Raw genomic sequence first — 13,976 nt, 5'->3', positions numbered from 1 at the left:
CTCCAGGCCCGAGTGTTCTCAGGAGGAGCGAGACGGAGGACCGGCCAAGTCACCCCAGAGCCCCCCTCTGTAGGCGCACCGGCCCCACTGCGGAACAGGGGGCCCGGGCAGCGGCTCCGTGGTTGGAGCGTCGTCCCGTGCGCCAAAAGGTCGCCGGTTCGATTCCCAGTCAGGGCCCATGCCTAGGCTGTGGGTTCCATCCCTGGTGGGGTGTGTACGAGCGGCAGCTGATCAATGTATCGCTCTCACATCAATGTTTCTCTCTCTCTCCCTCACAAATCAATAACCAACCATATCCTCCGGTGAAGATTGAAAAAAAAAAAAAAAAGAACAGGGAAGAGGCCCAGGGAGTCCCCTGAGAAGGAGAAGCTCCCGTAAGATCGGCCATGTCCCATCTGCTCCTGCGGACTAAGGGACACCCTCCTGCTCGCGTCTCCATCCGGCTGTGGGTTGGAAAACACGGGCCCCGAGTCGCATGGGGACTCGGGCAGGAAAGCCCCGGGTCTGGAGTGGTGCCTCACACACTGAGGAGCCGGAGGGGGGCTCAGAAGGCTGAGCCCTGGGATCCGTTTTCAGAGAACAGACCAGCGGGAGGAGAGGGCAGGAGGGAGCTGCCAGCCACCCTCTCACCCCTTGTTCAGCTCACGGTGCTGAGCACCTGCTCCGCACAGCCCCGTGCGTGTCAGTGAGAAGAAGTGGAACTCGGGAATGGTGAGCGTGGGGCGGGGGCAGGGCGAGAGGGGGTTGTTATTGGCAGCTGAGTGGCCGGGATGGGCCCGGAGAAATGGATGGGAAGGAGGAGAGCGCTGTCCACGCTGGGACGTAACCACAGAGCGAGCACCTGCCTCGGACCGACTCCACCTGGAGAGGAGCCACGGGGAGTTCTGACCCTGGGATCTGACCACGGAGCCAGATGGGCAGCCAGCGCCACGGGACCCGCGCTCATAAGGAGCTCCCACCCCGGACCCCCTCCCTCCTGCGGGAGCTTTCCCCGGGGCAGAAATCCACCGGACACAGAGCAGCGCCAGCACGGCCGCCCGGTTCTCCCGCACCCGCTGCCCCGCCACGGGCCCTCCCGTGCGGCTCATTGCCTTCCCGTCACTGTGCGGTCTTCTAGTTGTTACTGAGGCCGCTCACGACCTCCGAGCAGGAACGACCTCACCGTGGGGCCCAGGCACGAGGACAGTGTGGGAGCCCTGGTCAACGGGTGCTCCACACTTCAGGACGGCAGCCGCGGAGCATTCAGTGACATGCTGGGCCCTCCTGGGCCTGAAGCCTTGCAGGGCGTCACAGTCACACACCCAGGAAATGGCCCTACTCCCACCTCCCCGGCAGCCATGGGCCTCTCCCCTCCTCTCCTGCCCCTGCACACGGGAGTGAAAGCAAGAGCAAGCAGCCGGCTCTGACTATAGGGAGACACCGCGTGTGTTTGGACCACTGCGCTGTTCAGCGTTGCCGGGACTTCTTTTTAAATATATTTTCATTGATTTCAGAGAGGAAGAGAGAGGGAGAGAGAGAAGCATCAATGAGGAGAGAGAATCATGGATCGGCTGCCCCCCACTGGGGATCGAGTCCGCAACCCCGGCCTGTGCCCTGACCAGGAATCGAACCGTGACCTCCTGGTTCATAGGTCGACGCTCCACCACTGAGCCACACCGGCCAGGCAGGACTTCTTAAAGCAATAATGGCTCAAAGAGAGCATCCGCACCTGTACTCGGGGTTCAGATATTGTCACAGGAGGAACTGATTTGTCACGAGCATCTGAGGATGCGCACGAAGATGGCACCCGGAGCTGTAGGCGTGCCTGCGTGGAGGACGCCTGTGCCAGGAGGTGCGAACCATGAGGCCGGGCGCAACTTCCCACGGCACGGTCCCAGGATGACTCGTTTCTCCCAGCGAAGGAATAGCGTCCTCACTCACGTGCCCTGTGCCTCTGTGCCAAGCACAACAGCCACCCACACGGAGACCACATGGGGAGGCGCCGTGACAGTGGGAGCTCACTAAGGAAATGGCGTTCTGATAACGGGCCAGCTTTCCCATTGCTGCGGGATGAGAGGGCCGCCTCGCCAGCCCCGACCACAGGATGCCCTGAGCACGGAGCACCATGGCTCGGTGCTGCTGGAGAGCACTGGCTTGGTACCTGAGAGACCAGCATCTGCGGGGAGCCCGGTCCCGTGTGGACACTCCCACCCCCGAGCCCCAGAGGACAGAGCTCCTCCTAGACTCAAGCAAGAGTATTTTTGCCCAACTGGTGTGGCTGAGGGGGTGAATGTCCACTGAATGAACAAGCGGCCATTGGTTCGATTCCCGGTCAGGGCACAGGCCCGGGTTGCAGGCTCGATCCCCAGTAGGGGGCGTGCAGGAGGCAGCCGATCCGTGATTCTCATTATTGATGTGTCTATCTCTCTCCCTTCCTCTCTTTTCCTCTCTAAAAAAGATCAATAAAAAAAATATTTTTAAAAAAAAAATATTTTCATTCTACTGAGAATATTTTAATTAAATGGAAACACTTCAACTTTAATAAGAATAAAATAAGACTATTTTCACTTATGTAAGTGGCTGTGGGGTCACTTTGGGAAGATGTACCGTACTGCCCTCAGAGGGTATTCCCAAGCCCCCCACCACCACGGCAGCTGAAGCACCCCCTCAGCTCACATGCACCCCTCAGCTCACACGCACCCCTCAGCTCACACGCATCCCCTCAGCTCACACGCACCCCTCAGCTCACACGCACCCCCTCAGCTCACACGCACCCCTCAGCTCACACACACCCCTCAGCTCACACGCATCCCCTCAGCTCACACGCACCCCTCAGCTCACACGCATCCCCTCAGCTCACACGCACCCCTCAGCTCACACGCACCCCTCAGCTCACACGCACCCCTCAGCTCACACGCATCCCCTCAGCTCACACGCACCCCTCAGCTCACACGCACCCCTCAGCTCACACGCATCCCCTCAGCTCACACGCAGCCCTCAGCTCACACGCACCCCTCAACTCACACGCACCCCCTCAGCTCACACGCACCCCTCAGCTCACACGCAGCCCTCAGCTCACACGCATCCCCTCAGCTCACACACACCCCTCAGCTCACACGCAGCCCTCAGCTCACACACACCCCCTCAGCTCACACGCACCCCTCAGCTCACACGCACCCCTCAGCTCACACGCATCCCCTCAGCTCACACACACCCCCTCAGCTCACACGCACCCCCTCAGCTCACACGCACCCCCTCAGCTCACACGCACCCCTCAGCTCACACGCACCCCTCAACTCACACGCACCCCTCAGCTCACATGCACCCCTCGGCTCACACGCTCCCCTCAGCTCACATGCATCCCCTCAGCTCACACGCACCCCCTCAGCTCACACACACCCCCTCAGCTCACACGCTCCCCTCAGCTCACACGCACCCCACCCCTCAGCTCACACGCACCCCCTCAGCTCACACGCTCCCCTCAGCTCACACGCACCCCCCTCAGCTCACACGCACCCCTCAGCTCACACGCACCCCTCAGCTCACACGCTCCCCTCAGCTCACACGCACCCCTCAGCTCACACGCACCCTCAGCTCACACGCACCCCTCAGCTCACACGCACCCCTCAGCTCACACGCACCCTGCTTGGGCCTCAGTAACGACATGGATCCATTCGTGTCTGAGGCCAGAGTCACTTGTATACATGATTCTCTTTCCTCATGAGAATGTAAGCTCCTTGGCGGACGCATCTACTTCTAAATAATTTTTAAATGTTACGCAACTCCTAGCGTCGCCTTGAACATAGCATGTGTTTGAAGTGCCTAAGTGTTGGATAGACTAATAATTCAGTAACTCAGAATAACTCCTGCCTTCCTCACAGATTCGGGCTCTTTTATCATATCAGCCACCTCATCAGCAGCATCTCTCAGATACGCATCACTAAGTACTGTGCTTCTTTGGTCAAGTATGGGATTGAGGTCATATCATTGAATCATTGACGGTCACAATAGCCTTATAGTTGTCCCAGGTACATAAATTTTCATTATAACTAAGAGGTGGCCGTCTACGGAACTGGAATTTGAGGGTGCCACCTGCTGAAACAGTAAGTGAAACAACTAAAAATCTAGGCAATTGTTCTGTGAACAAAACGCCCCTTTGTTAATTGACTTTAGACGGAAACAGAAATAGAAGTTGTCCGTAATGGTTAACACTGACACCCCTCGGGTGCCAGGTCCCAGCAGGTGTCTGTGGAGACGCGCGGGCTCGTGGGGGAAGGTGGGGAAGCAGCTGGCACTTCACATCGGTTTGTTTCATGATGATGTGGGAAGGAATGAGCTGGCGAGGGTAACGTTTGGCATCACCAGCCGTCGAGCTAGACATACAACTTAGGCGGGCTGATCTTTTATTTCGCACATTATTTCTCAATCATGCTCCTATTCCTATGAAATCCGGCAGCAGGATAATCGCTCACGGCTGGGGACGATCTCATGAGGAAAAGGTGCTCCTTGCTTCAACTAGAATCACACCTACGACATTATAAAATTTCCTTCTTAACGGCCTGGGTGATAGGAGGCATCACATTACCGCCGCGTGACCAACAGCGTAGTCCTTAGCAACCCTCTGCCAGCCTGGTGTTGCCAAAACACTGGGGGCGCCCCGCCTCCCCGCCTGCGCCTCCGGCCACAGCCTTCATTACCTTCTTCCAAACCCCAAGATGAAACCGGCCCGAGTGGCTACGGACGGGGGTGGGGCAGCGTGGCCGGGGCCAGCAGCCACTGTCGCACACGCCTACCTGCTCCTCTCTGTGGGCTCCCCACGGAGACAGGTGCGTGACTGCCCACCAGCCGGCAGGGAGCTAACAAGTGCTCCCTTCCGAGGAGGCCCCTCCCCCCCACCTGCTGCTGGCTGTGCTGGGGCAGGTCCAGACCACGGTACTCGAGACGGCAGCTGTGGGAGCCGGACTAATTTGGCACCTAGAGGTTAGGGACTCTGCTAACACCCTGCCATGCAGAGGCCAGCACCCAACAGACCACAAAGAATTACCCTGCCCCGCCTTGGCCGGTGTGGCTCAGTGGATAGAGCATCAGCCTACAGACTGAAGGGTCCCCAGTTTGATTCCGGTCAAGGGCACGTACCTCGGTGGCAGGCTCCTTCCTGACCTGGGCCCTGGTCAGGGGCGCATGCAGGAGGCAACCAGTAGATGTGTCTCTCACATCCACAGTTCTCTCTCCCCCTCCCACTCTCTCTAAAAATCAATGGGAAAATATCCTCGGGTGAGGATTGAAAAATAAAGGAATTACCCGGCCCCAAATGTTAACGGTGCAAGGTGGAGAAAGGGCAGGGTGCAAGAAACCCTAACACCTGAATCGGAAAGAAAGACTGTGCCCGTCTCCATGGTAATAACGATGCCTATAATTCTTATTTAAAACAAGTACAAACTTTAATTCTACCAACTGGGCAAGGGGAGGAAGACATTCCCTCGTGTGCCCTGGGCGAGGTGGGCAGCGGTGGGAGGGAGGGAGGGAGACAGAGATGTGATCAGAGCAGTGATTCTGCAGCGGGTGCTGCCAGCTGAGGAGAGAAGGTCTGGGGCTGGGCAGCCCTGCCAGCCGGGTGTGGGGGGTGGGGGGGTGGGATCTGGGGTGCCCCTGACTCATGCGGGGAAGCGCTGTGCTCCCCTGGTGTGAGTCCCAGGAGGTGGGGGCGCCAGGCCTTGACTAACCGGACACAGTGGCGACCTCGGGCTTCAGGTTTTCGGGGGGCGGAGGCCAGGACGGTGTGGCGGGGGCTAGGGGTGACCTCGCATCTGGGTGGGGCGTGCGCAGGGGCGGCTCAGGGCGGGCGGCGGGGGCCTCCCGTCCACATGGCTGCAGGGGGCGCAGAGGCCCCGGCCTGGGCACGAGGGGAAGGGCCTCTCCGAATCTCCCGATGGGCGCGAAGGCGGAGCGGCCGCGCTGGGGGCTGTGCCTCCTCCTCTTGGCGTCCGGGGTCTCAAACCAGAGCGGGCCGTCGAACTTGGCTCGTCCTTTGCTGCACTGGCTCAGCGCCTGCAGCACCGTGTCCCGGGCACAGGGGTCGGGGCGCTCTCGGCTCGGAGGGCATGTGTAGAGGCTCCCCCTGCGCTCCGGGGGGGCGATCCTGACGGTCACCAGGCTCTGCGGGCGCCGTGGGTGGCGGGCACCGGGGATCCGCAGCGTCACCGTGCCCTTCGGAGCCATGGGAACAGCCCGCCCCGCGGGGCCCGGGCCGGGCGGGGGGCCGGGGAGGCGCCTCCTGGCTTCGGGCATCCGGCCCCTGCAGGCCCTGGCTCGGTGCCAGCCGGGCGGTGTGGGGGGCGGGGGTTGGGAGGGGGCGCAGAGCCTGGGGTGCGCACAAGGGACGTGGCCCTGCTCCCCACCCTGCTCCGGGCCCCGCAGGCGAAGGGCAGGTCCGGGCGGGGGGAGCGGGCGCCCCTGGGCGGAGGGCCGCAGCGAGGCGCGGGCCGTGCGGAGGTACCTGCTCAGGTAGCTGCTCAGGTAGCTGCCCATGATGGGGCGACGGGGTCGGGGTCCAGGGGCCACTGGCTCCCGGACAGTCCGGCTGTTTGGAGATTCCAGGCGGGTAGGGCTAGGCTGACCGTTGGCACCTCGGGGCGCAAGGACAGCGCGTGGGGCGCTGGCGTCTGGGGAGCCCCCGTGCGCGGGTCCTGCACGTGCCGGTGACCTGCGCGCACGGGGAACTCGGACCCGCCCCTGCGCCCTGAGGCGGGGAACCCCAGCTCCCACGGCTGGCCCTGGCGCTGGGCACAGGGCTTAGGAGGCCTTCACGTCTGCACTCGACACTCAATGGGAGGAAATATCACCATTTCCTCCAGGTTCTGGAAAGTGTAGAAACTTGGCCGAAGGGCGCGTTCTCCCATGTCGTAAAAACGGACACATACACTCGCGAGCTCTTAGAGGGAAAACGAGGGGGCTCCTTTCAGTGGGAAAGGGGTGCGCGTGTCTTTCTCCTGGAGCCGTTGCTGATGTCACTTGTTGCAATTCTGCGCTTGAGGAAGAGGCGAGAGCCACCAGGGATTTCATGTGTTAGCACCAACAGCGTGGATTTAACGGGACGCGCATAATTTCCCGTCCGCCTCCATTCACGGGCACATCTGTTCTCTCTGAAGGCCACTGTGCTCACCAAGGCCGTGTCTCTCCATTCGTTTCCACTGGTGAGGGCGGGGAGAGTGAGGCACGTCTAACACCATCGTTGGAAACATCCAAGTTCAAAAGCAAAGCACCCGCAGGCCTGGAGCGCTGGTGACAGTGCTCAGGTGCAGAGGCTGGTGCGAGGCGGTGGGACTCAATCCCTTCTGGAGAACTTCCCCCTCAGAAGGCAACTGTTGGGCCGGCCCCAATGCCGGGAGGGGAGATGGACAGAAAGGAAAAGCCCCCAATCAATCACACCCACGAGTGGGCAACAGATCCCCCCCAGCCCTGAGAGGCAGACAGCCGGATGGTGCGGACGCTGAAGAAGCCTTCGTGGGGGGGACCAGAGGTCCTGAGGTCAGAGATAGGCCGTGGTCTTGGGAGGCAGGCAGTGGCCAGCTGGTGGTACTCGGGAACGGGATTCCTAACAGTCTCCACTCACTGATGATGATGATGATTATTATTATTATTATTATTTTGCCAATTTCTTAGTTAAGGGATGACCCCAGGTATCCTGTGGTATCATTTTTTTCTGAAGACATTTTTCCTAATAGAACGACTCTCAGTAGCTCCCTAACCTATCTCTTATGGTGGTGATGGCATCAGACTACATGGTCTAGCGCCATTGGGGTTGGAGTCCTTATCCCGGATTTTTTCCCAACGTCTGCAGAATTCCCCATGTCCTATCTGCACTGTGACCCAGTGGGTGTCGTTCTGGCTTGAGGCCGATGCCCTCTGACACACCTGCCTCCTGCCAGGAAGCTAGAGGCATCAGGGAGTCAGCCACCGTGTGCTTTCACCGGTAGGTCAACATGTTGACCCGGTAAAACCCGTTTTCGTGGCCACTGGAGACGTCCGTCTCTTCTCACGCTCCACCACGCAGCGGATCTCACTAGTTGGTGGGTGCTGGAGATTAGCGTCTCTCCGTGGTGCTCAGCCAGGACGTTGAAGGACTGGAGATGTGTTCCGTTATCACTTCTCGGGGGCCCTCCTGGCAGCCAGGGGGTGGAGGTCAGAGATGCCGCTCAACATCCTACCACAGGACGGCCTCCCACGACACAGCCATCGGTGCATGGGTGGGGGCCACGTGAAATTGATGGAGAACAAACAGTTCATGGAGAATAGCAACTTGCGGGGAATTGGCATTCACCATGTCTTCATGATGTCTTCCTAACCGTAAGGTGGCACCAGTTTTATTAATTCAAGTTTACTGTGTCCCTTAGGAATGTTTTACTAGTTCTCGTTGACATTTTACGTGAAGTTCATTCCCAGGTGTTTCAGTTTTTCTAGTTTCTAGAACAAGTAGAACTCTTTCTTCCCTGGTATCTTCTCATTGTGATTTGTATGCGTCAGGGGAATTGACTTCCAAACATCAACATGGGGCCCCACTAATTGTTTCTCTAATTTCCTTTCTCTTTTTCCGTCTAACTTTACTGGCTACTGCTGGAACCTAACTCAATTTAATATTTAAGATTCGGATCCCTTTCCACACTGGGCATGCTGTTTCCTTTTGAGCTGAGATTAATCTAGTTTATCAAGTTAGGGAATTCTTCTTAAAATTTTAATGTCTCATTAAAATTTTTTAAATGGTGAATGTTGTCAAATGTCTTTTAGGAATCTGTGGAAATGGAAACAGGAGTCTCCTGCTTAGATGTGCTGAGGGGATGACGTGTTTTAATCATAGTGTGTCGTTCCTAAGACTGACCCTCCTTGCGACTGACAAAATCCTACTCGTGGACAAAGTACATAGTTCTTCTGACGCGCTCTGGATTCTGTCTCTAATAGCTTATTTAGCTTTCTCTTTCCTAAATATTCTTGAAAGATATTGGCCTAGTGTTTACTTTGGGGGGGAGAGTCCCAATTTGGGGTGGGTTTTGGTTTCATTGTTACCTTGCTTCAAAAAATAAGAATTAAAGCCCTAGTCGGTTTGGCTCAGTGGATAGAACGTCAGCCTATGGACTGAAGGGTCCCGGGTTCGATTCTGGTCAAGGACACATGCCCAGGTTGTGGGCTCGATCCCCAGAAGGTGGTATTCATGAGGCAGCTGATCAATGATTCTCCCTCATCATTGATGTTTCTATCTCTTTCTCCCTCTCCCTTCCACTCTGAAATTAATAAAAATATATTTAGAAAAAAAGAATTTGGGGGCTTTTGTTCTTGTGGGGAAAATTTAATCAATAAAAATCCAGTGTAAACCAGTAAAAAGTCATTATAGTTTAATTTATTACATGGGACCTTGTGTGTTGGTGCAGTCACCACCACGTATACTTCATTTCTAAAGGAGAAACCAATGCCAGCCAAGCCCAAACTCCTCACTTAGAATAAAACTCATATTTGGGGGGGTGGGGGGAATCCCGGCTCTGCCACTGACGGGTTGCGAGAGCCTGGATGGGTCAGTGACCCCCACACCCGCTTCTCCTCCTGTGATGCCTCCTGTAACTATGACTATTAAGGGAAACATCACAGCACATCGTGTGAGTGTAACTATCGAGGGAAACGGTGCCCAAAACGACGTTCCACAGCGTCTGGCTCAGGAAGTTAAAATATGACTAGTATTTGCTCCATGCCAGCCTCCAGAGAGGGTGGCGACCTGACTCATGCGTTTGGGGAGTGTTTCTTCCCAACGGCCAGATCTTATCCAAGGGAAAGAAGTGGCCCGGCTGGTTGCCTGGCGATTGCTTTTCCAAAAGAGCAGCTTCCGGAGATGCCTGGTGAGGTCATCGTCTCCTTCCAGGCAGGGACGAGCAGTGACATCAGGCTGGAGCGCGGGCTGTTTTCCTTCAACAAATGCACCTGAGCTTCCACATCAAAGCGAGTTCTTATCTTCAAAGAGGCCGCCTGGGGAGGCCGCCCTGCTGCCGCCAGCTTGCCAAGTGTGTTTGGATCTCTTCCTTCTAACCACCTTCCGAGCCGAGCCGGCTTCCGATCCCTCCGATGTCTCCACTGGCCACACACTTCTGTTCTGTGGGAGCCTCCATTTTTTTGGGAAGCAGATTTGAAACCATCTAAGTCAGATGGACCGCATTGCCACCTCCGGTAAAAAATGACAATGGTGACCAGAAGGAAACAGGGCCTTTTGGCGCAGCTTGTAAAATCTCTCAAACACCTCCGACCGCGGCACACGTGATCAGAATGAGTGCCTGGCGTTCTGTGTGGTTAACAGGTTTCTTTAGCGAATTTTATCCCACGGAGACTCGCAGGAGGCCCTGTGCCGAGCACTGTTCTAGGAACTCTTGCACACATCCGCTCATTTCATGCCAATGCCTCATGAGGCGGGTAGTGTGCTTACCCAAACGGTAGAGATGAGGCGATCGAGGCACCGAGAACTTAAGCACTTTGTCCGGGGACACGGAGCTGGCAAATGGCGGAGCCGGAACTGGAGCCCAGGCGATGGAGGACACGCGCTATCTTTTTCTCAACGGTGCAGGCCGCGTGCAGGGCCAGCCGTGCGTTCCGGGTTTTGTGAGGTTCTGCAGTTTGAAGTTGGTGAAAGCTACAGTCTCGCTCCATGAGGCTTTTCTAACCTCAGTGTTGACAAGCAGTGCCTCACCCCTGTTCTCTCCATCTTCCCACAGCGAGTTACACAAGGAGGGAGCGGTGCCCGGGGCAGCTCCCGAGTCTGGCCTGCTTTCCCACACGCACAGCCCCTTTCCTCACCCTCACGCCGGGACGAGTCCCCCTCCCACAGGGCCCCCCCCCCCCCCCCCCGTTCAGAGCGCCCTCCCTCCACTCGCTTTCCCATCGCACCTCTCCGTAGCTCAATCTTTCGTTGTCTTTCCTGATCATCTACTTTTGTGAAATGTTTCCATCACAGCTCACACCCAGCACCATTCTGCATTAGTTTCAGGCACACAGCCCGGTGGCCAGACAACCCCACACGTCACAGAGTGGTCCCCTGGGGCCTCAGGCACCCGCCCGGCCCTCTCATGGCCACCACAATCCCACGGGCCAGACGCCCCAGGCTGTACCCCGGGTCCCCACATGCCTGCTCTCTAACCACCAGCCTGTCCTCCACAGCTCGACCTCGCTGGGCTCCTGGGGAAGACAGAGCGAGGAGAGGGGCAGGGGAGGCAGGGAAGCGGCTTGGTTCTCTTTGAAAAAGCACCATGTCCTCCTCCAGCCACAGGTGCCCTGAACGGGCCCCTCTGCTCTCCTTGCTGTGCAGCAGGAGTTTGCAAAGCAGCCTCGTACCCGTGCCAGGCGCCCGTCGCTGGCCACCCTCTCCACCCCGGCACCAACCCGAGGACACGCGGTTAAGGAAACCGATTTAAAATGGAAAGGTGACGCCGGGACTTGTGTATTTCAGGATAAAAGGAGAATACAGGAGGAAATCTCCGAGAAGCGCCTGAAGATAGAGGAGGAGAAGCTGCAGCACCAGCACCTGAAGGTAACGTGTCTTCCCTTCCTCCCAGCGGCTTCCTCAGGGCCCTCCTGGCACTCGGGTTTCAACAGGAAATCACGTTAGGAAGAAAGACAGCCCCGCACTGCCCTCCTAGCACCCACCCAGCACCCTCCCAGCACCCTTCTAGCACCCTCCTAGCATCCTCCTAGCATCCTCCCAGCACCCTCCCAGCACCCTCCTAACACCCTCCTAACACCCTCCTAGCATCCTCCCAGCACCCTCCTAACACCCTCCTAACACCCTCCTAGCATCCTCCCAGCACCCTCCCAGCACCCTCCTAGCACCCTCCTAGCATCCTCCTAGCATCCTCCCAGCACCCTCCCAGCACCCTCCTAACACCCTCCTAACACCCTCCTAGCATCCTCCCAGCACCCTCCCAGCACCCTCCTAGCACCCTCCCAGCACCCTCCTAACACCCTCCTAGCATCCTCCCAGCACCCTCCTGGCCTCAGAGAGGCCGACAAGCAGTGACGTCCGCCTTCCCGGCAGCATGTGCAGAGCTGAGCCTGGCTTCTCACGGGTCAGCCTTTACTCCTGAGTGTCCTCAGGTGCCTGGACGCACGGGAGGGAGGCTTCAGCCCTGGCATCTGGCCCAGGACACGGCCTTGCTTACCATCCCAGGGGCGGGCCACGAGGAAGCCCCTTTTCACATCCACAGAAGGCCAGGCCCGCCCTTCCCCAAGGGCCAGGCCCAACCCCAACCGGCCCACCCACCGAGGACGCGGGGCCTGAGAGCGCAGCCCAGTGGGCGCCATGTTGGCTGAGAGTGGTTTGGGTCTTTGTTGTATTTTCTTTGGACGGAACATGAGATCATAACCCAAAATACAGCTCCATTTTAACACCAGACTTTCCCTCTCCCGTGGGTGTGGCCACTGTCATTAAAGCAGCTGCGACTCAGCATTTCCTGCCACTGGAGGCACCAGGTCACAACCTGGGCTCCCCTGAGCAGGCCCGAGCAGGAAGCAGTCGGGTGGCCGGCTGCTACCAGCAGGGGGGACAAGCCCCTCGTGGGATCGGCCTACACTCGCGGGGCCCACACCCCGAAGTCAGAGAGACCCGTTCAGCTCAGCCCATCTCTCTGATGGACAAGGGCCGCCTCTGAGCAGACACGTCGCTGGAGACTCCAGGGCCCCGGTGCTCGGGATTCTGTGTGTCTTTGCTCCCATACGAACCAGCATGTCCACGTCTGGCGGGTCGGTGGGAGGCAGGCTGGCCTGCTACCCCAGGGTGTCCCCTGAGTTACCGAGCAGCGGACACAGCCAGGAAATGCAAGGCGTGTTCCCAGGAAAACCAAGGCAATGAGAACCAGCTTTACCAAGTTATTTCACTGCAACGCGACCGAAGTCAGAAGTCACACCTACAGCAGTTTTTAAGATGGGCCATTTCTAACTCCAAAATCAGTGCTGTGGGTCGCTGCCCCTCTCTCTCTCTCTCTCTCTCTCTCTCTCTCTCTCTCTCTCACACACACACACACACACACACAGTTTGGTCTCCCAGGGAACAAATTACTGCTCCTAAGCAAACACGTTGCTCTCTGCACTCAGCGATTGGTTTTGCTGTAGAACAAGCAGGTGTGACCATTGCCTGGTCCCTTGGTCCCTGGGTCCCTCTCAGACAGCGGTTCTCAGCCTTGGCTGCACGTTAGAATCACCTGGGAATCTTGTTAAAATCCTGATTTCCGGGCCTCGGCCTCCGGAAATTCTGTTTCTTTGTTACTAATGTTGTGGCCCCACCCCATAACAAAGAAACAGAATTTCCGGAGGATGAGGCCCAGAAATCAGGATTTTAAAAAGACTCCCAGGTGATTCTACTGTGCAGCCAAGGTGAGAACCACTGCTCTAGGACGTAAGTTTCACACAGGAACCCTCTCACCCACGGGAAGGCCCACTCTGAGGCGGCTGCTCGGTGCAGCGCTTGCCAAAGCCGTCCACAAAGGAGAACATGCTCTCCCACAGAACCCAGCAGGCCTCCTCCAACCCAGCCCACCAACGCGCTCATCATGCTTCCGCTGGTCACAGGTGTGCGGGCTGGGCCCGGGTGTGCAGGCTGTGCCCGGGTGTGCGGGGTGTGCCCGGGTGTGCGGGCTGTGCCCGGGTGTGCGGGGTGTGCCCGGGTGTGCGGGCTGTGCCCGGTTGTGCGGGGTGTGCCCAGGTGTGCGGGCTGTGCCCGGGTGTGCGGGGTGTGCCCGGGTGTGTGGGCTGTGCCCGGGTGTGTGGGGTGGGCCCAGGTGTGGGGGCTGTGCCCGGGTGTGCGGGATGTGCCCGGGTGTGCGGGCTGTGCCCGGGTGTGTGCCCAGGTGTGTGGGCTATGCCCGGGTGTGCGGGCTGTGCCCGGGTGTGTGGGGTGTGCCCGGGTGTGCGGGGTGTGCCCGGGTGTGCGGGCTGTGCCCGGGTGTGCGGGATGTGCCCAGGTGTGCGGGGTGTGC

At 58.2% G+C, this 13,976-nt stretch overlaps 2 protein-coding genes across 3 annotated transcripts in view; one reads left to right on the top strand and one right to left on the bottom strand.

Annotated features, from left to right (window-relative positions):
- Nucleotides 1–13,976, top strand: part of PALMD (palmdelphin) — a 38,755-nt gene that overhangs the window by 3,723 nt on the left and 21,056 nt on the right. The window contains exon 2 of one of the 2 annotated variants that reach the window (XM_059674539.1): nucleotides 11,456–11,536. The exons of the other annotated variant lie outside the window; for it this stretch is intronic. Within the exon in view, the coding sequence (XP_059530522.1) occupies nucleotides 11,456–11,536 (81 nt within the window). The remainder of the gene's footprint in view (nucleotides 1–11,455; nucleotides 11,537–13,976) is intronic. 2 annotated transcript variants of the gene reach the window in all.
- Nucleotides 5,442–10,058, bottom strand: LOC132220884 (basic salivary proline-rich protein 4-like). Its single transcript, XM_059674541.1, has one exon. It carries the CDS (start codon nucleotides 6,505–6,507, stop codon nucleotides 5,698–5,700), a length of 810 nt encoding a protein of 269 aa, XP_059530524.1. The 5' UTR covers nucleotides 6,508–10,058; the 3' UTR covers nucleotides 5,442–5,697.

The sequence above is a fragment of the Myotis daubentonii genome, chromosome 18 (genome assembly GCF_963259705.1).
Source record: "Myotis daubentonii chromosome 18, mMyoDau2.1, whole genome shotgun sequence".
In the NCBI taxonomy this organism is placed as follows: domain Eukaryota; kingdom Metazoa; phylum Chordata; class Mammalia; order Chiroptera; family Vespertilionidae; genus Myotis; species Myotis daubentonii.
The sequence above is the reverse complement of the archived record's forward strand: the minus strand, read 5'-3'. Positions and strand labels throughout refer to the sequence as shown.

Excerpts from the sequence above, each read along its gene's own strand:
- LOC132220884 (XM_059674541.1), bottom strand. The coding sequence starts at position 6,507 with ATGGGCAGCTACCTGAGCAGCTACCTGAGCAGGTACCTCCGCACGGCC.